At 43.1% G+C, this 27,379-nt stretch overlaps 1 protein-coding gene across 5 annotated transcripts in view; it reads right to left on the bottom strand.

Annotated features, from left to right (window-relative positions):
- Positions 1-27,379, bottom strand: part of PROM1 (prominin 1) — a 113,188-nt gene that overhangs the window by 64,531 nt on the left and 21,278 nt on the right. For all 5 annotated transcript variants that reach the window (XM_082389492.1, XM_082389491.1, XM_082389490.1 and 2 more), the window contains 2 exons: positions 24,395-24,838; positions 1,372-1,427 (listed from right to left, as the gene is read on the bottom strand). In XM_082389492.1, coding sequence (XP_082245618.1) covers positions 1,372-1,427; positions 24,395-24,617 — 279 coding nt within the window. In that variant the 5' untranslated portion in view covers positions 24,618-24,838. The remainder of the gene's footprint in view (positions 1-1,371; positions 1,428-24,394; positions 24,839-27,379) is intronic.

Raw genomic sequence — 27,379 nt, 5'->3', positions numbered from 1 at the left:
AACTGGCATTCAGGCTGGGCTGCTAATGGCATGCAAATTTTCAAGATAAATATAAAAGCAAAGGTCACTTTATTCTGCCCAGGGAAGCAGGCACACATGGGCATTCACGTTTAGAAGATATAAATGAAGCCAGTAGCACTGAAGAATGAAAATGCTTTCTGTGGTAGGAGGGAAGGTGTAGGCACTAGCGTGTATCTGGCTCATCCTCTTTTATACACATAAATGGCCTTGAGATGAGAACTTCCTCTTTGGCTTCTGCATTCACTTTTCTCTTAAGCATCATTCTATTGCAAATTGAGAATATGCAGCCACCGTTCCCACCACTGGGCGAGAGTTCACTGCCTTCACACCCGTTGGAGACACTGTCATTCACATTTGTTGTGCTGGCCATTAAATAAATAAAAGTCCACTGGTACTTTTATTGTTGTCTTGATAACTACCTTTGTACCAGGAAGGGATAGAACGAATCGTCTGACCCTGCAGGACTAAATAGCTTGACACACAGATTCAACTAATTTTTATTATCCTAACATTCAATGCAAAAACATTCGTCTGTTGATTTCATTGGCACCCGACATTCATCATAGGCCAAAATCGAAATAACACACTGTTCTGTTTACGTAAGTTAGCCTCGTGGATGCAAACAGAGTGAATTAACAGCACCTTAACCCTAACCCTAACCCTAACCTTGGTATTAAGGAGAGACATGAAAGGTGCCTTGATACTTTCTGACAATACTGTCCACTCATCTGAGTGAGGCCTTCAAGGCCCTCCCCTGATCTGGCCCCAGCTCACCTGTCCTTCACCTTCCTCCTCACCCACCAGCTCCATCCCTCTGCTTCCTCCTCTCACGCCTCATCCTCTGCTCACGTGGTCCCCACAGCTTGGAACACCTGCAAAGCTGCCTCCCCACCTGTTCCAGCCCTGCTTATCTTTTTAACAACAAGCCCCCAAATCACTTCCTTGTGGAAGAGCTCTGGTAAGAATTCATTCTTTTTCTTCTACAAGTATGCATGTGTATGTTAAAAGTACGCATGCCTGTTTCTAGGGATGTTCAAACCATTCCATTTAGCTAAGGGGTTCTCATCCCTTGTCTAAAAAAAGTAGCATAAGACTTCCTTTAAGGAAATTTTAGTTTTTCAATAACATATAGCTTGAAAGGTGAATGTTTCTTCAAATGCTACTTTTGAAATTTCTGCTGTAGTTCAAATGGGATTAATAAGGCATTTCAATACTCCATAAAGCTTCTTAGTCAAGAAAGGTTACTAAATTCACAGGTAAAACAACTGGTTGTTTAAAGATTTACTTTCAAGTCAGCCAAAGTTTTGCTCATATTTATTTTTTGCTAACAAATTCATCAATCAAAATTACCTTCTCATAATCCGTTGAGAGGTCAAACTTCTTCTGGACAACTTTTCTTAAAATATCTGGGGGAAAAAAGCCACAAAACAACGGCACGATTACTTTTTCAGTAAAAATATAAAATGCATATTTAGAAAATAAAGGTCTATATGTGCTCAGAAATTACTGAACCTCAATATAGTATTCTTATACTTTTATTCCTCTTTCTTAATGTAGGTAAATAATTGACCTAATGAGGCTCTAACCAGAAGCAAAGAACGGAGAACAAATATTTTTGACCTACAATTTTGCCAGTGGCAAAATTAGAGGGTTGCCATTTTTAAGAGTTTTCAATTTCACACAAAACACCTTAATATTTACCAGCAAACTACATATACCTCATTAACAGTCACTAATAAAATGTTACATTGATACTGCTAATTCTTTTTTTGTCAATAAATCAAGTTTAATTAATTATGATTTATTAAATTTCCAACACCGCCACACCCATATGTTGATTCTGGCTGCTCAGCCATACAAACTACAAGAGCAGAGCAACAGAAACCATATGGTCTCCAGAGCCTCCAATCTTTATTATCTGGCCCTTCACAGAAAAAGTCTGCCCTCCTGGTCTATATGAATATGTTGACAGGACACTGAATCACAAGGTTTAAAGTTTTAATGTGACCAGTGTGCATGATTTTTGCTGGTTAATTTATGTAAGCCAAGTTGGACTTACAGCACCACCATTAGCCACAGGAAATAAGGAATCTCTAAACTCTAAATGTGATTTTTCTTTTAAGTTAGAAAATGCATTAACATTTGCATGCAGATTAGGAACATCAGATTTCCTTAGGGAATTGTGACTCCATTTATCCCTAATGTTTTTTGCCCCACAGCCCATGAAATTGCTTTTTTAATTATTTGGAACCACAAATGCAATTTATTCTTTAATACTTCTACTTTTACATAATATTTTACAAATGAAAGGAATCTTACAGTTAACCTAATCCAAGAGCTCTTAACATGAGATGTCCCTCTCCATCTCCAAGCAGTGCAAGAAAAACCCAAAATGCTAAGCAAAACCGAATTTTTCTGTGTATGCCCATTTGGGGCATTTTAAAATTCTCACATAGGTCAGGAGCCACCTCGTATCCTGATTCTCCCATCTAGTAATGATATAGCATAGCTGATGGCCAGATAGGGAGGGTGACTTGTCTAAAATCAGTGATTTGTGAGGCCAGACCCAGGCCCAGGTCTTCCTTCCCCTGGTGCGAGGTCCTTCCCACACTGCACATTGTCTTCTGCCCCAGGAATGAGCTTCTGGAAAGCTAGGACTGTATCCCGTATAAGGACTTCCAAAGTATACTACTGGGGGTCGCAAATGAAACCCCATGGTGAACGCTTTTTTAAAGCAAAGACATTCACATGTACAGGCCAGGAAACAAAGCAAGCCACTTCCCCACACGGCCTTCTGGAAAACAACTTTCCACCTGCACAGAGCAGACAGATACATGGCGCAGACCTGTAAAGGATGTGCTGCAGGAACAGAGATTTTCAAACTGGTAGGAAACCCTGGGAACCCTAGAGTTTCTCCAAGGTACCTTGGGGGCAACCCAGGATCACAGGTGGTCTCCGGCCTTGAACCAGTCTCTTTGCTTTAGTCTGCTGCACACACGTAGCAGGCGTTGCTCTAGTAGAGCTCTGTGGAGGTGAGCCAATGCCAGAGAACATGGCTTGTGTACCCATGGCAACCTCTGGGAAACAGTGACATTCGTCTCTGCCAAACAGATGCCCCCATCAGTTTGCTTGAAGACCCAGCCCCTCCTGAGTCCTTCTGTGATGCTGGTGGCCCTGGGTGTCCCAGGCATGGTCCCAGCTACATCCAACGACAACACTCACTGGCAGTTGATCCCTGTCCTTTGGCTGCCAGCTGGCCCTGACCCTCTGGCAAAGCTGATCCTTGCTGTACTGGCTAAAAACCCATCCCAAGACTTTGGAGCAGAGATGTTCTCCCTTCCCGTGGTTTAGAGTAGCACTGTCTTACAGAAATCTATCTCAAGCCACATAAGTAATTTCAAATTTTCTAGTAGTTCCATTTAAAAACATGATTAATTTAAAATTAATTTTAATATGTTTTACTTACTCCGAATATATGCAAAGTAGTATCATTTCAAGATATCATCAGTGTAAATATTAATGAGCTATTTACAGTCTTGTTTTCATACTAAGAGTTCAGAAGCCAGTGTCAATGCCCTTTAGTTCAGACAAGCTACAATTCAAGTGCTCCATGGCCACACGTGGTTAGTGGCTCCTGCACTGGACAGCACAGGCTCAGAGGCGGCAGGTCACCCTGCCCACTCTCACCCAGGAGCAATTCCATTTCCCCCAAAGCCCCAAGGCCTCTATCCGTTTCCTTATTGGCCCCTCCTTCCTTTCCAGCATCCCCTGTCACAAAAACACAGAATGAGCGTCCTTCATGATCAGGACCACAATATCCATTTTTCCCTTGGCTTCCCTGTGTATCTCTAATTAAGCGGCTCTTAATCAGGGTGAGTGAACATCAGAGAAGCCTGTACAACACAATCCAAGCATCTTCACTTGACAAGCCCCGACATTAACCTTCTGCTGCTCACACCTCATCCGGGAGCCCATGGGACCCCACACTAGGAAATTCTATCTCAGATCTACTTGGTTCACTGCTGATGAGAACTTTGAATCCATTATGGTCCATCTCAGAAAGCACGTGGAAGAACCGGGGTCTCACTTCTGCCCCACACTTTTCATGGTTCCCAAGTGTCACACTCGTTCTACTGCATCCAGTCCTTTGTCTTTGTCTTTCCTGGCCAGCTCATAAAAGGCTTCTGGTGGAAACCATCTCGGCCTCTGGATCACCTGCATCCTCATGTTGGAGGGGGCCATGGACAGGATGTGACCACTGGCTGGCCTGCGAGCTGGACCCAGACACTCAGAAGCTGCTCACCCCTCCCCTGCCCTTGGAACGTCCGTTCTGCCCACCCATCCCACACTAGGAGCTGGGTTCAAGGATGCAGTCTTGAGAGAGTAATGTGTAGTTGAGACCATCTGAATGGTCTACATAACTGAATCCAGTTGAGACCACTACATAAACTTTTAAGATTCAGGCAGGTGGGTGCGGAGATCTACTTATCTTGCAGCTGCTCAAGACAAGCCTCGTAAGTAAGTTCCTTTCTTTCTTAAACCTGCCACTGTCCCATCTGGAGGGGTCCGCCTCTTTCTCAGTCCCTCCTTGCCCCCAAGTTTCAGATTTCACTTGGGTCCCTCCTAAGGCTGCGAAGCAACCCCTCAGCAAGTTCCAGGGCTCCAGAACTGTCTGTGGTATGGGTGCCGCACAAACACAATACTTCTTTACCAAAACAAAAATGCTGCTTCCACTCCATAGATCAGACAGGACCCCTGAATTCTGTGACTGGTTCCTTGTATTGCCCGGTGGGTATTAGCCATTAACATGCAGGTGGCACAGAGCCCCAAACAGAGAACACGCAAACTGGAAACCTCGGCTTAGCCTTGGTGTTCACCAAAGATGACCATAACGTGACCAACACCAGCTCTGAGAGCTTCCAAATGAACAGATTCTACCCTAATATTCTCCACTGTGTCTACCTGCTTCTTCTCAGCCCTGAGAAGGCGTGCACAGCTCAAAGCAGGTTGTAAAATGATGTCATGATGGCAGTGCGTTCTGTTTGTTGCACGAATCCTGGTGACTTAAACCTGACCCAGTCTTCGGGTCATTCAACAATATTCAACCACCATATTAAGCGCCTACAGGGTGCCAGGTGCTGTGATCATGATAGAAAGGAGTAAGACCTCTTGCTTGAGAAACCACAGTCTTCTCCTGCCATCCATGTGACTTCAGTGTGGACAATAGTGACCCCTTTGTCCTTCCAGAGCTGAGGGAGGATCTGCTGAGATGGGGCCTGAAAGGCACCGAGCACCAGACTGGACGGCTCCAGGAGGCCGGTGAGTTCTCCTTGCCCTGAGCTCGGAGGGCGGCCTGGCCACCTTTTTCATGCCCTGCTTCATTTCTCACTATATCTTTCCATGCTCTTTTCCATAACATAATAGTTGCCTCTTAAGGTACAGCAGTGGGAGGGAAATATGTAAGCAGGCAGATGAGAAAGCTTTTTTCATGGTAGAAGACTGTTTCTCGGCATCTGACTCTGTGGGTCTTCCTGGAATGACAGGGACCGTCCGCCTCTCTGTGCTCAGCCCCTAGACCTTACAGTGTCTTCTTATCCGGGACTTACTTTAAATTTCATGTGATGATGGAAATTAAGAAATGTTGCAGCAAGAGCGAATTCTGACCCCTTGGTTATACCACCAGGCTACAAAGTAGGTTGGTTTTGTTTTTGGCTCTTCGTGTGTGTGTGTGTGTAACTTCTCTATGAGTTGTTTGATGTCTGAAGCTACACAAGCAACATAAAATAAGAAAAGTGCCTTGTGCAGGATCCATCTATAACAGACCCATCTTCCTCATCTTTGACAAGATATTTGTTTCCTAACTGGTTTCTTTTAATACATATGTAGGTTCTGAACCAACCCAGGCAAAGTGCAAGTTCACTTTTGGAATGTTCTCTCATAAAATGGATAGAGAACTTGAAAACCCCAGTTGTTGGCAGGTGATTTATCAGATTTGTGACAAACTTAAGTGCTCCTGGAAAGACTTTGCTGATAATATCTATTTGACAACTTAATTAAGTTAGGTCTCTTAATTTAAAAATGTACCACAGGGCTTCTCTGGTGGTGCAGTGGTTAAGAATCTGCCTGCCAATGCAGGGGACACGGCTTTGATCCCTAGTCCGGGAAGATCCACATGATGCAGAGAAATTAAGCCTGTGTGCCACAGCTACCGAGCCTGCGCTCTAGAGCCCGTGCTCCGCAACAAGAGAAGCCACCGCAACGAAGAGTAGCCCCCGCTTACTGCAACTAGAGAGAGTCCACGCGCAGCGACGAAGACCCAACGCAGCCAAAAAAAAAAATGTATCACACTTTTCATCTTCTAAATTGTGTTCCTGCCATTTACTGGGAACAGAATCTCCCAAAAGTGCGAAACTATATTAAAAAGTATTTTTGATAAAGATATTTTTATTTCTGATATAAAATAGGCATTTAGTATGTTGTAAATCACTCTATGTAAAACAATATTATTGTAATGTAGTTCTTGCTAAAATATTATGTAATGTCAATTTTGTTCATAGTTGTTCATTTTTCTGCCAAAAGTATTCTAATTTTAGGTTGTTTTGTTTTAAAAGGCTTTTAGAAAAGCCTTTTAGTCAAGTCTTATATTCAGGTTATTTTAATTTCTACCTGATGTTTTCTAGTTTCTTTGACCAGATGCAACAATATAGGATTATTAACATTAAACCTAAAATTAAGTTATAGACTTAGAAGCATTATGGTGTAAGCATTAAAATTAGGAGAGTAAAATGTTCAGAACAGGTTTTTCTTTTTTTTAAATTATTTATTTATTTATTTGGCTGCGCTCAGTCTTAGTTGCGGTGTGCATGTGGGATCTAGTTCCCTGACCGGGGAATGAACCCGGGCCCCCTGCATTGGGAGAGAGGAGTCTCAACCACTGGACCACCAGGGAAGTCCCCAGGTTTTTCTTTATGAACAAACGTTAGAGGGTGAATCATTTTTTTTCCCTAGATGTCAGGTTAAATTTGTTATTGTACTGAGAACTCTTATTAATAAAAAATTACCCACACACAGAGTTAGCCCTCTTGGGCACTTAAAGTGTCTACCTGGAAATGTGATTAACTAAGAGCATAAATAGTGTTGTGTCCCCCTGTGGAGACACCCACAGGGTTCCCCATTGACCCCCAGTGGCACTCTTTTATACTCACAAGGTCTGGGGGGGTCTCTGTACTAAGAATGACTTAATCTGTTAATTTGTGCATTAAATCAGCACTGGTCAAAGTGAAAGAGATTATTTACATTTTTACTAAAGCTATTAGTTTTATAAGTAGAATAAAATGATATTCAAGTTCAATTTAAAATCCTACCAACACTGGGCTTCTAAATACATAACTTCAGTAAATTAAACATTACTTAAAACAAAACTTTAATTGTTTCTTTCCAGGCACAAAAGACTTCCGTCTACACCAAATTCCTGAGAGGATGAGGGGCAGAGAGGCAAACCAAGTGGAATGCCTGACAAGTCCTGATAAAACACAGACTTAGTTTGAAAAGTGTGAACTTCTTGGACGTGCTGGCATGACACCGGGTGTGGAAGAGCTAGTGGCATTTTGCCCTGAGAAGGGTGTTTAGGGCAGTGCTCAGTATGTTACACTAACCTGAAAATGTTGGCGTCTGTCCTTCACCTCCACCCTTGTACCGCACACGCTTCACTGCTCTGCCCTCTCCAGTTCTTCAGCCTGTGGCACCAAATGAGTGCTCAGCAGAACCATGTGTGGCCTCAGTTTCCTTGGCCCACTGCCTGATTCCCCAGGCCCCCTGCAGTTAGGTGGGGGCCCGTGACTTGAGTTCTGGTCAGTGGAATGTGGGTAGACAGGCGTGCACATCACTTCTACTCCTGGCCTCTACAACCTCCTGTAAGACCCTTGATGGTCGCTCACTTGACCCATCTACCCATCACCCACTGGAGGAGCCAGTGGAGAAATCCAAAGCCCAATAGGATGACGGAACCATTACAGAGTGCCCAGCCCTCACCACTCCATCACTTCTACATTGGACTGAGCTGTTAGAGAGAAATGTTTTTCACCGAAATTTGGGCTTGTTTGTTATAGCAAATGGTGTCACTTACCCTAACTAAAAAAGCCTTAGCCAATTAAGACCCCCAACATTTTCCATTGCAAGCCTCCTCTACAAATAGCCTAACCTGCTAGCTTTGACCAAACAAAGGCGAACTCACTTTTCTCAGGAGCAAGTGTACACATAAATAACATAGCCGACTAAGACTTACTGAAGCCAGTAGGATGGCACTAGCATAAACCAGGATTTTAAAAGACATCTTCATTCAAAGATCAGAATTTCTGTATTCATGATCCAGCAATCCCACTCCTGGGCATATACCCAGAGAATATTATAATTTAAAAAGATACATGCACCCCAGTGTTCATTGCAGCACTGTTTACAGTAGCCAATACATGGAAACAACCTAAATGTCCATCGACAGATGAATGGATAAAGAAAATGTGGTAGGGCTTCCCTGGTGGCGCAGTGGTTGAGAATCTGCCTGCCAATGCAGGGGACACGGGTTCGAGCCCTGGTCTGGGAAGATCCCACATGCCGCGGAGCAACTAGGCCCGTGAGCCACAATTACTGAGCCTGTGCGTCTGGAGCCTGTGCTCCGCAACAAGAGAGGCCTGGATAGTGAAGAGGCCCGCGCACCGCGATGAAGAGTGGCCCCCGCTTGCCGCAACTAGAGGAAGCCCTCGCACAGAAACGAAGACCCAACACAGCCAAAAATAAAATATAAAAAATAAAATAAAATAAATAAAAAAGATTACTATAAACCACTTTAAAGTAAAAAAAAAAAGCAAAACAAGACAATTTAAAAAAAAAAAAAAGAAAATGTGGTAGATATATACAACAGAATATCACTCAGCCACAAAAAAGAATGAAATAATGCCATTTACAGCAACATAGTTGGACCTAGAGATTATCATACTAAGTGAGGTAAGTCAGACAAAGACAAAAATCATATGATATTGCTTATATGTGGAATCTGAAAAAAAAGATATAAATGAACTTATTTACAAAACAGAAATAGACCCACAGATATAGAAAACAAATTTATGGTTACTGAAAAGGAAGGGGGGGGAAGGATAAATTAGGAGGATGGGATTAACATATATACACAACTCTATACAAAATAGATAACCACAAGGACCTACTGTATAGCACAGTAGGGAACTGTACTCAATATTTTGTAATATCTATAAGGGAAAAGAATCTGAAAAACAATATAGATGTTCAGTTTCATATATATATATATATATATATATATATAACTAACATGATACTGTAAATCAATTATACTTCAATTTAAAAAATTATTTTTTTAAAAGAATTTCTGTATTCATAAAAGAATGCATGAAATGGCATTTGAACCCAGAAAAATCACTACAAAATGCAATGCAATATAGCTCAGATAAACTCTCTTGCTGCCTGCTCCTCATCCATGGGTCTATAAAGCCTTGATAGTCATTAATAGGCGTAGCTGATAGGTCCATAAGCCTTTCAAAAGCTTCACTACCAACTGAATTTTCCTCACCTACAAAACGTATGTTCATAATCAGTTTAAACCATGAATTCAAGCATGTCTCTAGTGCTAGACTATTTACGTAAAATACTCTCAGGTAACAGTATTATCCTGGGAAACGTGCATCAGATAAGGAGTTAAGACTAAGTGGATGTAAGATCTTGGTACCCTCTCCAAGAGTTATGTGCACAGGCTGGCTGGTAAAATGGGTTGTGAGCACCAGCTAACAGGTCCAGGCTGTTCTTTCTGGAGGAGAACGCAGATTTAAATCAACATGCAGGGCTTTCCTGGTGGCGCAGTGGTTAAGAATCCGCCTGCCAATTCAGGGGACACGGGTTCGAGCCCTGGTCCGGGAAGATCCCGCATGCCGCAGAGCAACTAAGCCCATGTGCCACAACTACTGATCCTGCACTCTAGAGCCTGCGAGCCACAACTACTGAGCCCACGTGCTACAACTACTGAAGCCCACCCGCCTAGAGCCCGTGCTCTGCAACAAGAGAAGCCACCGCAATGAGAAGCGCACGCGCCGCAGCAAAGAGTAGCCCCCGCTCGCCGCAACTAGAGAAAGCCACCGCACAGCAACAAAGACCCAACACGGCCAAAATAAATAAATAAATAAATAAAATAAATTTAAAAAATAAAAAATAAATCAAGATGCAAAGGTAGTTGGTGAAAATGTACATTTACATAATTTGTATGTGGTCCCTAGAACTTTCCCCAGAGCCCCATGTGGAAGAGATCTTATGTTGGATTACAGACAGAGGTATTCCACTGCAGTTGGTTGAAGCTTGTCTTCTCTCTTTGGTCTAGGTTTTCTGTGGATTGTTTTTATGCTTTAGAGCTTCCTGATTCTGATTTCTAAAATGAAATTTGATTCTTCTCTTGACAGGAAAATCTCACTAATTCAAACAAATTAGGAAACTTCTGGTTATTTGGATAATTTGACTCAGTTTACCTTTTATCAAGAAAAATGTTTAAGGAGCCAACTCATTGCATAGAAAATGTTTAAATCTACATTACATTAGCATAGTAGGTGTGATCCATTCTGATAGCTGACAGGTTAGTGGAAAAATAAAAAGAAGGGACTCATGCCTTAGACATTTTATTTTAACTTAAAGTATATAAATACAAATATATTTGACCATCATTTGATGCAAAGCCGAGGTCCTTTATTGGATATCAGTCCTCTGGCTAGAATGGAGGTGAGTTAAGATAGTATACAAGGTTTAAAAAAAAAAAAAACAAAACACAAAAAATCTCCTCACTTATTTAGAGGCAGACTTGTGTAAACCATCCCATCACCAAGCCACAAGATTCGGGTAGATGAAAAGAGCCCACATGGGCTCACAGAGGGACACTGTCTACACAGAACGTGGTTACTTCAGAGAAAGAACTTGGTGATCATAAACTCTGCCTCAGGAAAAATGGAAGGACCTTGCTTATTTGATTCTTCAGTGGTTGGAATGTGGGAGAGGGCTAGAATTTTCTCCAGCTACACACTACTCACCACCCTCATCCCCAAACTTTGGGAATAACTGCCTCTGTCAGTCAGGTTCTCTGAAGAAACAGAACCAGTAAGTGGTGAGATAGAGACAGAGATAGAGATAGAGACAGAGACAGAGATAGAAGAGATGGAGATAGAGATAGAGACGGAGACAGAGACAGAGATAGAGATAGAAACAGAGATAGAGACAGAGCTAGAGCTACAGCTAGAGATAGAGATGGAGAGGGAAAGAGAGGAGAGAGACTGATTTTAAGGAACTGTGGGCACTAGCAAGTTGGAAATCTCAGGGCAGGTTGGAAACTCAGGCAGGAGCTGACGTCACAGTCTTGAAGCTGAATTTCTTCTTCCTGTGGAAATCTGGTTTTGCTCTAAAGACCTTTCAGCTGATTGGATGAGGGCCACCCACATTATCGAGGGTAATCCCCTTCACTGAAAGGGTTCACATGTAGGTGTGAACCACATCTACAAAATACCTTCACAGCAACACCTAGATTAGCATTTCATCAAATCACTGGCTACCCCAGCCTGGCCAAGTGGGCACAGAAGACTAACCACGACTCAGTCACACCAGCTATGTTCCCCCATAGAATGGGTACGCCCCGTAGGTGTGCTGGAGCAGAGCGCATCTGAGGGGCCCTGTCACCACCATTAATGGCAACTCCTGACAACCTGAGCCCCCAGCCAAGTCATCGGGGTCCAGTTAATTCAAGGACAGGAGATCACACATCGTCTCTGAGGACGACCGACCTTGAATGATGGCCCTGAACAACCCCCCAAATCAACTTATATTTGGTGTGTGCAAAACTAAAAGGCAAATAAATATATGCCTTTTGAAAAGATTTCCATCAAAAACGACAGAACTAAATTAGTTTGTCACTCGCAAGGTTAAGTGTTGCTTCTCTGAAGAAATGTACTTTAGCAAGCCCATCTTCCAGCCGCCTGGCTTGGTTAAATGTGTTCGCTGTCCTTTGACATTGGGATGAACGTTACCCACCCGCTCCTTGGCTCACATCTTCCTTTGGCTGGTGTGGATGAGGATTTGGGCACCCAAACGATGCAACTGCCTCAGGTCCTGGAGTTCACCATATTTCCTTCTGGAGCGGCTGCAATGAGTCTGTCCAAATTTATACTTGAGAGAATGCATTTTAACAACCCCTTCAAGCAGCCAAAGTCCTGTACCTTTCAGTTTCACGGAGCTCTTACTTCTGCTGTTCAACTCCTCCATCAACATGACTAAACCCTTTGGTTTGGTTTTTAATAAAGGGATTGATGCTTCAGACATTTGGAAGCCAAGCTGGGTTTATTAGAACTTATCAAAAGTATGCTCCCTGCCTCCAAGTATATAACCAAGTATTCCAGAGGGCAAGCCCCCTTTCCTGTATTTAAAATCCAATTCAATCACCCTTGGTGCAGTTTTTCCCTTCATTTCAGCTGTCAGCACGTGACTGTGCAGTCCTCCTTTAATTGATTGGAGCAGCTTCCCTGCAGGACTGACACACATCGGCTTGCCTGAGAATTCACGATGGCACTAACTCGCTCTTCCAGAAAAGAGCTCAGAAAAATGCTGCACAGGAAGCAATTCTTGGAAAAGCATCTGGGACCAGTCTGGCCCTTGTAGCCTTCCCCCGGCCACATGTTCACACAGATCCATGCCGGGGGATTCTATTTCACTGTAAGGCCACGTGCATTCAAGCCTGTGACTGGGCAGGCTGGCCCTTAAATCATTTCAAGTGCTTTTAGAGGAAACAGGCTCTCACATTGCACAGGAGCAGGGAGACATCTGGGGTGGCCTGAAGCTCGGAATCCTTGACCAAGATGCAAGTCAGATAAGGGCTCAGGGCTCTGTGGCCTCCCTGATGATGGGACAGGGATGGGAGGGGGCCGCTGGGCCTGAGACTAAGACGGTCCAGCAGCTGTGTTACCATCACTGTTAAATCCAGGGAGGGAGGCAGGCAACATGGCCAAGGTATCTGTGGAGTCCCAGAGGTTGTTTCCTCCCCTAAGACATTCCTGGGAAGCGTCATTTGTCTCTGCTGTTCATTTAAGGAACATTGGCCTTGAGGATGTTTGAGTCGCATTTTTTGGTCTGCACCAAGGTGCACATGATCGCACAGACACTCCCATGAGAATGTGAATCAACACCACCCCATTTTGTCCTGTTGTGTGACAAGAGAAGGCTCAGCTACTGACCATGACCTCCCCCAAACTAGGGACCGAGAATGGAACTAGGAGCAGAATGAAGGGGGATTTTTTTTCCTGTATATACTTTGAGCTCACTTGAATTTTTAAGAGAATATTAAAAAAATTTTAAACAAAGTTCTTTCATTGACATATTCTTCCACCCCTTTCCCAATACTCTCCTCACCAAAAAAAACACAAAAAGACAGAATTTGTAATACTACCAAGTTAAAAATTCTAGTTCCTGTAAATGTAAATCAGAGTTGACAGTATCTTGTGTAGGAGATGTGATCCGGAGCCATTTTTACAGTATGTCAGCATGTAGTATTTGTCATGTAAAAAAAAAAAAAAGCCTGAAAAGAAATGAAGCTAAAATTTGCACAATTTTAGATGCTTGCCAATAAATAATCATTGGAAAAGTAATAATCAAATATTCAAGACTTAGAAAAGCCCCAGTTTTGTCCCAACAAGTGTGTGGTCCAGGCAAAATATACTCTTCTAGTGTTTTGTTAATAATGCACCAGAAGCACCTTTTTTGTGGTTTTGTCTCCACCCTTTCTGCTCGTGCCAGCTGAGCTGTACAGTCTCCAAGAGTCTCTGGTGTTTGTTCCCAAACCACTGTCTGTTAGTTGTACTTATTGGTGCAATTTCAGAATTTATTTAAATATTATGTAAACAGATAAAACATGACTACAAAAAGCAACAGTTGTTTATACAAATTCTAAATTGAATGTTTTTTAAAACTCAGTCAAGAGGGGTTGTTTTACAAAGAAAAAGAGCTGTTGAATGCAATGTAGGAAAGGCAACTCTAAAAGCCCTGATAGAAAACCAATAAAAATCTAGAAAAAACATCAGCGCTCACAGTGGTTAAGAACCTGCCTGCCAATGCAGGGACACAGGTTCGAGCCCTGGTCCGGGAAGATCCCACATGCCACGGAGCAACTAAGTCCGTGCGCCACAACTACTGAGCCTGCGCTCTAGAGCCCGCGAGCCACAACTACTGAAGCCCGCATGCCTAAAGCCTGTGCTCTGCAACAAGCGAAGCCACCGCAATAAGAAGCCTGCGCACCGCAACAAAGAGTAGCCCCTGCTCGCTGCAACAAGAGAAAGCCCGGACGCAGCAACGAAGACCCAACACAGCCCAAATAAATAAATTAAAAAAAAAAAAAGCGAGAAAAAATGTTAGTTGTTTTATATGTATGTATATTGCTTTTATATATGTTGCTTTTATATTAAAAATGTAGTTTTATTTTAATAAATATTGAGCAAGAAACCAATGTATACAATTGGACTCATTTGCTGATTCAGATTTTTAAAAAATATTTATTTTATTTATTTATTTAGACTGCACTGGGTCTTAGCTGCAGTACATGGGATCCTTTAGTTGTGGCATGCGGACACAGTTGCGGCATGTGGAATCTAGTTCCCCAACCAGGGATCGAACCGGGGCCCCTGCATTAGGAGCATGGAGTCTTACCCACTGGAGCACCAGGGAAGTCCCTTGATGATTCAGATCTAATTCAATACTTATTCCTTCTCTGTTCAGGTATCCCCAGGAGCCCTTGTCACCTTTAGTCTGACTCATACAAGATGTTCCTCACATCACAGCTATTTCTCGCCCTTGAGCTCTTCATAGATATTTAATTACTGTTAAATTTGGTAATCTTGTTGGCTAAAAAATTATAAACTTGAGTTTTCCCATGAAAGTAAAAAAAGCAGCAATCTTGGTAATAAAGTTTAAGTTTCTGAAATATAAATAGCTGTTGCAAAGTTAATACACTTTGAATTCTATAGGAAAAAGTGAAGCCACCCACTGCAACTCACCCAGATAGTTGTATAAAGTGAAGTGTATAAAGTGAAGTATTAGGATTTGAAGAAAGCGGAGATAAATTAACAGCTGACAATAAAGAAACAAAAAAAATTCAAAAATCTGACAGTAAGGGAAATTCTAGAAAAAAAAATTAAAAGCAGAGCAACATGCTCTTTCAGAAGGGCTCATTGCCCTGCAGATTTCACTGTATGATAGTTCGGTGATATCATCGTGACACTAGTATTTTAAGAGAGTACACATAGCAAATAAATGTTCAACCTTTGTTAAGTAAATAGAGAAAGAAATTTGTAGTGGTTAGAGGAGAAAGTACAATATTTTTAAAAGTTCAAAAATACCAAAACAAAAGCAAGAGATTATGAAGGGTCTCCAATGTGCCAGGCACTGCTGGCATCAATAAGTGTACAATCTAAGACAGCAAACTATTAAAAGGCAGTGTTAAACATGCAATAGTAGAAGTGTATAAATGACACAGATAGTACAGACAAAATGATGTGATGAGAGTCACCAGATCTCCAGAATAGGTATCACATGAAGAAAGTTTTAAAGGAACAAAAGGAGTTTGCCAAAAGGCAAGTGGAAGGAAGAAGGCAACAGAATGAGGTGTTTGATCTCCAGGGGGTTAGGTCCTCAGGTCAAGCAGGAAATGCAGTGAACAAAAAGCAGGCAAAAAAGAATTGTTCATGAAAGTCCCTTAAATCTCTTGTCTCAAGCAAGCAGTGACAACTTATAAGCGCTGACGGAGGAGTCGGCTTCATACTACATAATGCAGTTGTACAACAGTAGGAAGAAACATTTGTACTATTCAAGTTATTTCTCTCTTTTTTACTCTTCAGCACATAGAGTTGAATCTTCATGAATTAAAACTTGGACGATGTGACTATTCAAACGTACAGTGGAGGCTCTGGGAGCTAAACCCCACTTTGCAGCTGACCAGATGACCCAGCCATCAATTTCTTCCCTCAGAAAACATGGTTGTGCACCAGCCCTCACCATGAAGTCACCGTTACCACCTCTGTTGGGTACCCTTGGCCCTCTGCAAACACCAGTTCACTTGTTCACTTCCGGGGTGGATTAGTGTGCTAGAGCTGTTGCAACAAAGTACCCCAAATGGCTTAAACAACAGAAATTTATTGTCTCACAGTTCTGGGGGCTGGAAGTTCAAAATCAAGGTGTGAAAGGTGCTCTCCTGAAGACTCCAGGAGAGGATGTGTCCTAGATCCCTCCTGGCCTCTGGTACTTTCTTCACTTGTGGCAGCATGACTCCAGTCTTCACGTGGCATGCTCCCTGTGTCCAGATCTGTCTCCAAATTTCCCCTTTTATAAGCACACTAGTCCAAGTGGATTAGGAGCCCACTATACCCCAGTATAACCTCATCTTAACTAATTGCATCTACAACAAGCCTATCCCCAAAGAAGTTCACCTTCTGCAGTACTGGGGGTTAGAACTTCAACATATGAATTTTAGGGGGAAACAATTCAACCCATAATACTAGGTTTGCTCCCAAGCTTCTTTCTGCCTCTTTATATATAATAAGTAATTAAATATTATACAAATGTGTAATTAAATATTACACAAACTAAGGAAATATGAACATAAAAAGAATGAGCATTGAAAACTAAGTCTAATGTTCTATAAAGACTTAGAAAAGGCAAGTACATGTGAGTAAGCTGTAAAAGTCTGGGGAGAAAAAAATCAAACTAAAAATCCAGAGCTCTGAACTCTGTTTTGCTTCACTTCAAAGAAATCAAAACAAAGAACCAAAAATTATACAGGATGCATTATAGGTGCTCTTTATATCAATTATATATCTAATTGATGTTAAACTTCAAACAATTAACTCATAGTAAAAAAATGTAAGCCTTGACCGTACATCAAAAGATTGGTGAACGAATGTTTTAGGTTCCTTGCTTTTAAATTTTATTTTAGGCAACACACTTATAGGAACAGACATGAAGAGATGTCCACAATAAAATGTTAAGTGAACAAGTCAAGTTACAAAATATGCAAAGAATTCCATTTTTTTCTTAAGAATTCCAATATGTTTGAGAGTATATTTGCAAACAATTTTGAAAGGATTGGACCTGCTATGAATGAATGAATCTAGATAGTGACCATCAGTGCTGCTAACATCACAAAAAAAGAGATAACCATATGTTATCCATCTCCTGATGCAAATGTTCAATACCATCTATAAACTGTTATTTCTCCCAAAACAAACCTGCATCTGATCTTTATAGGTCCTAGTTTATATGAAATGCAGAGGACAGAGAAACATGTAAAGAACACCATGAAGATGGAATCAGCAAAATTCAGCCCATGGGAAATACTATAGGAACAGTAACAAGGCTCTTCAACAAATAAATTGCAAGGGGGAAAAAAGACATGGCAAGGCATCCTATAAGTTAAAAACAGACACAAAGAGACAAATTAACCAACTGCAATATATTGGTATCATTTGGATCCTGATTCAAACAAACTGTTTTAAAAACTGCATTTATGAGACAACCGAGAAATCTGAATATTTCCTGAATATTTTATTATATTGAAGAGCTACTGTTAACTTTCTACAGTGTAACAGCATGATGTCTTTATTTTTAAAGAAATACACTGAAATATTTACAGATGAAATGATAGAAAAACTGAGATTTGCTTCAAAATGAAGGGGGTGAGTAAAAGGAGTGGGTAGAGGTAGAAATAAACAAGATCAGTCATGAGTTGAGTTGTTGCATCTAGGCATCCTACAAGCTCCTGTCTCAACTTGCATCACTCAGGCCTCTGCTTGTGCACCTGGAATGCTCTCCTCTGCTTCCTGAACTCTTCCACACCCGCAAAGTTCAGTTCAAATGTTCCTTCCTCCAGGAAGTCTTCTGCAATTGCCCCATCATGACTAATCCCTCCTCTGGACAGCCATGAGCACACTATTCAGGCCGGACAGTCAGCATGGGCCAGCCCTCCTGCATCATAGCTGACTGTGGAGGTGGAGGTCTCTGTGCTCAAGGTCAGCCTTTTGAGAGCAGGGGAACCCAGTCGATGCCACCTCTGCCAAACAGCAACAGGTCTAGCTCACTACATACTTACAGGATGGAAATTCAAGAACTTGGAATCAGACAAGTCAGCTCTGAATCTGGTTCCATCATTTTTCTGAAATATGACCTTGGGCACATCACTTAATATCTCTGAGCTATTCTCTGGAAGAACTAAAGAAGTGTGTCATAGGTGTCATGGGCTGAATGGTTGCCCCCAAAAAGATATGTCCAAGTCCTGACCCCGGGAATCTATGAATGCGACCTTATTTGGAAAAAGGGTCTTTGAAGATATAATTAAGTTAAGGATCTCGAGATAAGATCATACTGGCTATAGGATGGGCTCTAAATCCAATGACAGATGCCTTTATAAAAGAAAGCAAAGGGAGATCTGAGCCAGAGACACAGAAGGCAGATGTGAAGATGGGCAGAGATTGGAATGATGCAGCCACAAGCCAAGAAATACCTGGAGCCACCAGAAGCTGGAGGAAGCAAGGAAGGATTCTCCTCTAGAGGCTTCAGCCTCCTTGAGCGCCAATATCTTGATTTTGGACTACTGGTTCTCAGAACTATGACAGAATAAATTTCTGATGTTTGAAGCCACTCAGTTTGTGATGATTTGTTACAGCATCCCTAAGAAACCAGTACAGTGGGAGTCAAATAAATACTTGCTCTTCTGTCCATGTGATCATCAAGATGTAAGATTAATTTAAAAGCTTATAATGAATATGGGTTTTATACATTCATATTTTACTCAACAAACACTTATATAGCACTTAGTTTATCAGACAAGGTCCTCATTGCTTTATAAATATTATTTAAATATTATGATGATCCCCTAAGTACTATTATTATTATCTTCATTTTACAGAGGGAAAACTCAGAAACAGAGAGTTTAAGTCACTTGGCCAAGGTCACACAGCTCGTCAACATAGAAGCCAGGAATCAAACCCAGGCGGAGGCTCCAGAGTGCAGGCTCATCACTACCACTCAAGGGTTGGGCTCATTTCCAAATCTAGACCCCAGCCAAGCAGAGGGTATGTGGCAAGCCTGCCTCAGGCCACCCCTCCTGTAATGTCCCTCCTGCTGTATGCTTCTGCCCCAGCATTGCCCCATCCAGACCACATTGGACAGCTGCTTCTCCAAGTGTACATTTTAGAACTTCTCTTCCACCCAGTAGACAGCGATGTCTAATACCACATAGGCTTCATCCAGCAGCTGCTGGGGTGGCCTCTCTTTATTTACATTCATACTTAATCTCTCATTTCCTGCATGTATTTGAAGAGACCAGGAAGCTTTCCTTCTTGTGTCTTTCACGGCACTGGCACACATTTATTTTCCAGAAGGGCACAGCCTACCTCTACTGCTCACTTACAGGAAGGCAGGGAGGGGCTTGTTTCAGGACTTTGTGGACAAGCTTATGGGAATACAATCAACAGGACTCATTTTTCAGTTTAGCACTGGAAGCTGTACTATGAAGCAGAAGACACATCAGATGGATTAAAGGAGTGCCTGTTACAGTCTCCAGACACGCCCCCTTCCAGGGAGCACAGGGGGAGACAAGCCCAGGCGCGGGCATCACAGGGCTCTGGGTCAAACCTCGGCTTGGTCCCTTAGCCGTCAGTGTGTGTGACCTTGGAACACTCCCTTAACTTCCCTGAGTCTCACTTCCCTTATCAGCAAAATACAAGTGGCAACTATGAGCCTAGACCATCAACCCAGCCTGCCTGAATTCAAACCCTGGCTCTGCCACTGGCTAGTTCTGTGACCCTGGTCAAGTCAGTTAGCTCTCTGGACCTCAGCTTCCTCTTCTGTAAAATGAGATTAATAGCCCCTAGCTCACAGAGTTGTTGAGTTGTTCAAATCCCTGAAAGCAGGCACATACTGGCTGTTTGCTGTTACAATTGTTCGGATGCAAAGAGATGACAGCCATAGACTGCCCAGCACAGTGAGTGACACTGGGGAGACAGGATCAATTAATGTTAGTCCTTTCCCTCCATGACCTTATTTATGGCCAGGCCCATTGCCAACATGAGTCACGTGATGTAAAGAAGACAGTGCTGGCTCCGTCTGATTAAGTAAGAACACACAGGTGCTGGATATAATAAAACATCCTAATTCCAGGTGGACATTGGCATGGACACACCTATCGGGCTGTCCGTCCAGCCACCCCTCTTCTGGAAACCACCTCCCTGCCTGTGATGCCACGGGGCCAGCAATGCCTCACAGTGCCAGGCTCGCAGCACCCGGCCCAGGCACGAGGTGTGACCGTAGCCACGGTCACCAGAAGGGCCCGTGCTTGGTGACTGGCCCCGGGCAGGACTGGAATTGAGACTTGGGACTAAAAGAGAGAGAATGCCCAGCCACTCACTCTCCAGGACGCTGGCCTGAAACCTATGACGTTGGCAGCCTGGTTCTCCACCAGGAGGATTACAGGATGGGAGAACCCAGAAAGGGGGGTGGGAAGGAGGAGGAATGAAGAGGCCACGGGGCAGAGAGGAGCCAAGACGGGAGCCCGGTCGAGTCCCTGCTGCCTTGATCCCCTCCCCAACCCCCGTGAGTGTCAGGAAGTAACCCGGAGTCCTGATGATAAACCCCCTTTTTTTCTAAATTTTTTTTATTGAAGTATTGTTGATTTACAATGTTGTGTTAGTTTCTGGTGTACAGCAAAGTGATTCAGTTATACATATACACACACACACACACACACACGCACACATATATATATAAAAGAATATATACATATATCCTTTTTCATATTCTTTTCTATTATGGTTTATTACAAGATATTGAATGTAGTTCCCTGTGCTATACTGCAGGACCTTGTTGTTGATAAACCCCTTTTCCGATTGCCTTTGCTAATAGGTTTCTGTTACCTGCAACAGAAAGACTCTCAGTTAATATCACATCCTGGTGGCATCTCAAAGTCTGAGGAAACCAAGCTTAACTCTTCCCTCTTCCCCACTTCTACCACCTCCCTAGCTCCGCCACCAGACCCACCAACTCCCGGGAGCAAATCAGATTAGCAGAAAATGCTGTTACAAATAGGTCAACCATCCTAAAATCTAATTTAAAAATATGACAAAACAGAGTGGAAAATGATTTTAGAAAATTTCTATAGAAATAAAAGCAGGGCTTCCCTGGTGGCACAGTGGTTAAGAATCCACCTGCCAATGCATCAAACGAGCTAACACTTTGCACAGTGTGCGTGCCTTACAGCAGATCCTGGGGAGGGGAGGAGAGAACAGAGAAAAAACAAGAGCCCACGAGATGCAGATATTTTTGTGGGAGTAAAGACTACTCAGTAAACTAGCATTGCATCCAAATCCTGGCTTCTAGAGCCAGTTCTGCTGCTGTGGGGCTTGCTGCACCCCAGTGTTCATTGCAGCACTGTTTACAGCAGCCAATACATGGAAGCAACCTAAATGTCCATCAACAGATGAATGGATAAAGAAGATGCGGTACATATATACAACGGAATATTACTCGGCCATAAAAAAGAATGAAACAATGCCACTTGCAGCAACATGGATGGACTTGGAGATTATACTAAGTGATGTAAGCCAGACAGAGAATGACAAATATCATATGATATCACTTATATGTGGGCTCTAAAAAAAAAAAAAAAAAACAAATGAACTTATTTACAAAACAGAAATAGACCCACAGACATAGAAAACAAACTTATGGTTACCTAAGGGGAAAGGGGAGGTGAGGGATAAATTAGGAGGATGGGATTAACAGATGCACACTACTATGCATAAAATAGATAACCAACAAGGACCTACTGTATAGCATAGGGAACTATACTCAATATTTTGTAATAACCTGTAAGGGAAAAGAATATATATATGTATAACTGAATCACTGTGATGTACACCTGAAACCAACAGGACATTGTAAATCAACTATACTTCAATTTTAAAAAAAAGTCACGGGTCTTCCCTGGTGGCGCAGTGGTTGAGAGTCTGCCTGCCAATGCAGGGGACACGGGTTCGAGCCCTGGTCTGGGAAGATCCCACATGCCGCGGAGCAACTGGGCCCGTGAGCCACAGCTGCTGAGCCTGCGCGTCTGGAGCCTGTGCTCCGCAACAAGAGAGGCCGCGATAGTGAAGAGGCCCGCGCGCCGCGATGAAGAGGCGCCCCCGCTTGCCGCAACTAAAGAAAGCCCTCGCACAGAAACGAAGACCCAACGCAGCTAAAAGTAAATAAATAATAAAAATAATAAAAATAAAGGAATTCCTTTAAAAAAAAAAAAGTCACGTGCCAAGGGGAAAAAAAAAACCACGAAAAACCATGATTGTCTCATAGTATCCTTTATGTTGCAAAGCACCTAATGAGCACTTTGAGGCTATTATGAAACCTCCTAACTGGGTGAAAGAATATGAATAATGGGATGGTGGAAGAAAGCCAACACACCAAGACAGCACCTGCTAAATTCAGTATTATATTCGCTAAGCAACCTGACAATTTTTTCTGAAAGGGGTAGTGCTGGTCTGTTTCTGGGAATTTCTTTCTCCGAAGTAATAAGTATTGACGAAGGTCAAGGGACAAGCAAGGCTAACACCCTCAGATTACATTAGGATTTAAATTCTAGACTAATCATGATGTTGGTGGTGAAAACCCTAGGATGCATTGGAAGCAGGATGTCTTTTAACCTGATCATTTGAATGAAGACCTTTAAAGATACTGTCTTCCCTTGTGAAACAAGTGTGAGGAAGCCTTCACATGAAATCTAGAGGGAGAAAAATAAAACGACATATGGAAAGAGATTACAGGATTAATTACATGATCTGCCTTAGAATGACACAGGAGACTTCACAATCTTTTTAAAGAAGTCACTGTAAATTCGTATTAAACAACTGAATTCTATGCTTTTTACATAAAAAAACAAAGAAGCCAAGACTAAAAACACTAGTAGGTGTTTATTTATTCAATTATATTTACATCAAGTCCAAAAGTAAACAAAAAGATATTTATTGGGAAGAGTGAATTTGTATTCAACATGAATAAATAAACTCAATTTGTTTTCTACTTCTGTCCTTTGGATTTCCAAATTTAGTCTTTTAAGCAGCGACATAAACAGTAAGCAGTACTTGTTCAGGACTCTCTTCTGTGACAGTAGGGCTCAGGGTGATTTACTTCATTGAATCGAATTTTAAACTAACAAAAAATTGAAAACTACACTTCAAACTGTTTCAATTGCTTAATCTGAGACAAATAAATGTAAAAAATTCTATGTAAATGTATATTAAGAAAATCTGTAAACTGCTCATAATATAAACAGGTGCTGAAGTTCACTAAATACATTTTCTCTCTGTCTCTCTGTCTCTGTCTCTGTCTCTCTCTCTCTCACACACACACACACACACACACACACACAAATAATCTGCTTATGAACAATGGCTGGCCAGCTAAGGAAGATGATAAAGATTACTACAAATTTTATAATATTTAGTAGTCACTGATAATATTCAAATCTTTGTAGTTTAAAGAACAAACTTAAGCTAGACCTAACATTAAATCAATAAAAATTTAGACTACCAAACCCTAATAGCAAACAATTCCCACAGACCATTTAAATTTTCATAATCCCATTCCTGAAAACATATACCCGGAAGACTTCCGAGTACAGATGAGCCGCAGTGGTAAGGCCAGATAGTATGCACGCAAAACAACAGCACGATGCCATGAAAGTTCCCTCCTGGCTTCACACTCAAACTCTTAGACCTAAAGCAAACAAGTTACCCAGGTAACAGGTATGGTCCGCCCTGGCCTTGCCCTAAGCAGTGTCAAAACTGCATTTTGCGGTGGGTGGCAGAGAGTTAAATTTGTAACTTTAAATGGCCATGAGAGGTCATTATTAACTTCTCGTTTGATGACAGAGAATTTGCATTTTTACCCTAACTTTTACCTTTGGTATGAACTTGAGAATAATTCAATACTCTAACCAAAAAACAAAACAAAGCAAAACAAAAAAGGAGGGGAAGAAGGATAAAGAATTGGAAAAACAACATAGCAACACAGTTTGATTTCATTTTGTCATCACATTCCTGACAACCTATTTATTTTTCTTAACTTCTGGCTAAATACTTTCTGCTCCTGTGCAATTCAATCACTTTGAATCTCATACTTTAATATACGGAGTATATTCTGCACCGATCGTGTTGTCATTAACAAACAATATCGTGTGTGTGCCCGTGAGTATGTTTGGAGATATACTGTATCTTGTCCCGCCACTGGCGCTTACCTTCAGGGAAAGCATTCGGCTGCACCATGTGTAGAAAGATGTGCACAATTTGAAAGAAGATGCCAGTGGGTCCAGCTTCATAAGAATCTTTGGTCTCATAGTTCATTGGAGGAAATTCAAATTCCAAACCATCAGGAATGTATGTGGATGATGGCGGCGGCCCCTCTGACGTGGTGTCCCCGTGAGGCTCCAGCAGCAGCAGGAAGCCAAGGAGAAGGGCCATGGCTAGCAAGATGCCCCAAACATGAGGTAGAACTGGGGGCCTCCCTCTTCAGAGGTTCTGGAAGCCTCGGGGGAGACAGGAGTGTGTTTCTGTGCGGAAGAGGCGTGGCGAGGACCGCGTCTGCGGAATCCTTGGTTTTCTGGCTGGGTTGGCATGCGGTGAAGGGTGGCAGAGAACCTTCTCAGCTGGGGGGCTACGGTCAGTCGATCAAAGCACCATCCCTGGCAGGGAGAGAAGGGGCGGGGTCACTAATGCCTGCAGCCTGCCTGCACCGGCAGCTCCCCTGGAGGAGAGGCTGCAAGGCTTTAGAGCAAGCCCTCAGCCTAATCCGCTGCGGAGGAAGCAAACACAGAGCCTGCTTCAGGGCACAGGGGCAGGAAAGCTGGAAGGTTCCATGCTAGGGGCCAGACCCAGAAATACCAGTTAGTGTAACGAGTGTGTGGTCTTGGAAACTGATATTCATTAAGCACTTACCACATTCCAGACACGTTCTACATGCTTTACGGGTAGGACCTCGGTTAAGGCATTATCCCATTTTACACATGAGGAAACTGACTCAGAATTTCAGCAACTTGCCCGAGGCCATGGTTGACTCATGGTGGGGTAGAATTCAAACCCAGCAGTTTGCTTTCAAAGCCCAAGTTTGGACTCTCCCAACTCCAAGACACTCTCCCTACAGAGCCCTCTCTCGCAGTCAGAGAAGCAGATGCCCCCAGCAATAGATGAGATGCTTATTTTTCCTCCAATTTTGGGTTGTTCTCCCCATCTCTGGAGATATGTCTTACTCCACCTTTTATTTTATTAATGTGCTCACTGATCTCATTTCAACCCACCTTCACTCACCCCCAGCCCAAACTAGACAAGCATGGCCTCAAGGGCAGGGAACAAGCTCTTTAAGGCCAGTGACACTGGTTTCTGTCTAATATGCTCATCAGGTAGCCGTGATGGAAATCCCTGTCCCAAGTCACCACCTGGATGACTCGGGGTCCAGGCGATGAGAGGCAGAGCAGAGGAAGACTCCCGCCCTCCCCTGGGGAAAGGGAGAAAGATCAGGAACCTAAAATCAGCTACCAGCCCACTGTCTAGTGAGGGCAGCGGGGACCCGTCCTCCTTGAGTTTCTCTCCCCAGAACTGAACATAAGGCAGGCATACAGTTGGCTATCAGTAAGAGCTGCTGAATATAAAACCAAATAAGCCAAAACAGCTGCTTTGCTTGTACCACTGCAACAGGCTAGATGAATCAAAAACAACTGGGATGGGGGCTTCCCTGGTGGCACAGTGGTTGAGAATCTGCCTGCCAATGCAGGGGACACGGGTTCGAGCCCTGGTCTGGGAAGATGCCACATGCCGTGGAGCAACTAAGCCCGTGAGCCACAACTACTGAGCTTGCGCGTCTGGAGCCTGTGCTCCACAACAAGAGAGGCCGCGATAGTGAGAGGCCCGCGCACGGCGATGAAGAGTGGCCCCCGCTCTCCACAACTAGAGAAAGCCCTCGCACAGAAACGAAGACCCAACACAGCCAAAAATAAATTAATTAGTTAATTAATAAAGTTCCTCTTTTAAAAAAAAAACAACTGGGGTACTCTGCTTGCCCATTCTTTTCTGGGGTCAGGAACACCCTGATTTCCTTTTCTACATCAGATACACACTCAGGAACTTTCAAAATAAAGACAGGGTGCTCCTGAAACACACACTGCAAGATGGAGGAGAGGGACTACCAAGAAAGTGACACACTGCACAAAAGGCTAGAGGACCCGCTACCTATATTCCACCAAGTTGAAGAAAGCTCCACACAACAGGTAGGATTTAATGAGCTATTTGAATGAAGACGTTCATTCACATCGGGTCCCCTTAGATACTGCCTCATCTTCTAAGCCTCACAACCACTCCTATTACTTCTGCACAGGCCTGCCAATGGAATGACCCTTGACTCTCCCATTATCAAATCATGGGCTGCTCAGATCCCCAGTGACACCGAGTGCCAACCTCATGGAACCCCTAGCTTCCAGGTCCATCTCACCCACAGACACAGACACACCAGGACCCTGGGGACCGTTTCCAAAGGGCCATCCCTGCCAGGCATGGCTGCTGCCAACAACCTGTCCTCAGGCTCTGAAGTGCTCTAGCCTTTCACTGGTTCTACCAGGCACCAGCACCCTGCTCAGACTTCAAATCATATCCAGGGAGAACAAATAAGAAGGAGGAAACAAAGCAAGTCGGCTTTTGCAAGGCCCCTCTCTGGAAGCCTGCAGGGCTGCACAGGGCAGGAGGAAGAAGCGAAAGGAGAGGGGGCGTGTGGTTATTCAGGTAGGACAGGACCGTGCTGCTTCAGGCAGGCAGGTGGGCAGGCACACACACGTCACACACACCGTGCATGCACTCACAATGACACACACCTCACAGAGACGAAGCACACACCAGGAACGTACACTCCACACACTGACACACACAGGAACACACCACATTCCCGTCCTATCTTGTTATCTGTTAAAGGACAGGCAGGAGTACAGCAGCTGGACGGATTAGAGGCTCAGCTGCTAAGAAAGGCTGACTTCCTGGTAATGCCACCAAGCCTCAGCTGGGGACAGAGGGAAACACAGCGGGAGGGAAATGGCAGAAGGCCCCCGGGAGAGCTATGAATAAACAGACTTCCAGACATCCTCGGTGAAGAAGCAGGGGAAAAGAAATCCCAACAGAAATGCAAAGATGGGGTGTTCCACTGAGTCAGGGCGGCACCTGAGCAGCACGTGCGTCTTGCTCCA

Source organism: Balaenoptera borealis (assembly GCF_965194805.1).
Source record: "Balaenoptera borealis genome assembly, chromosome: 4".
NCBI classification, from domain to species: Eukaryota; Metazoa; Chordata; class Mammalia; order Artiodactyla; family Balaenopteridae; genus Balaenoptera; species Balaenoptera borealis.
This window is presented reverse-complemented; position numbering and strand designations above follow the sequence as displayed.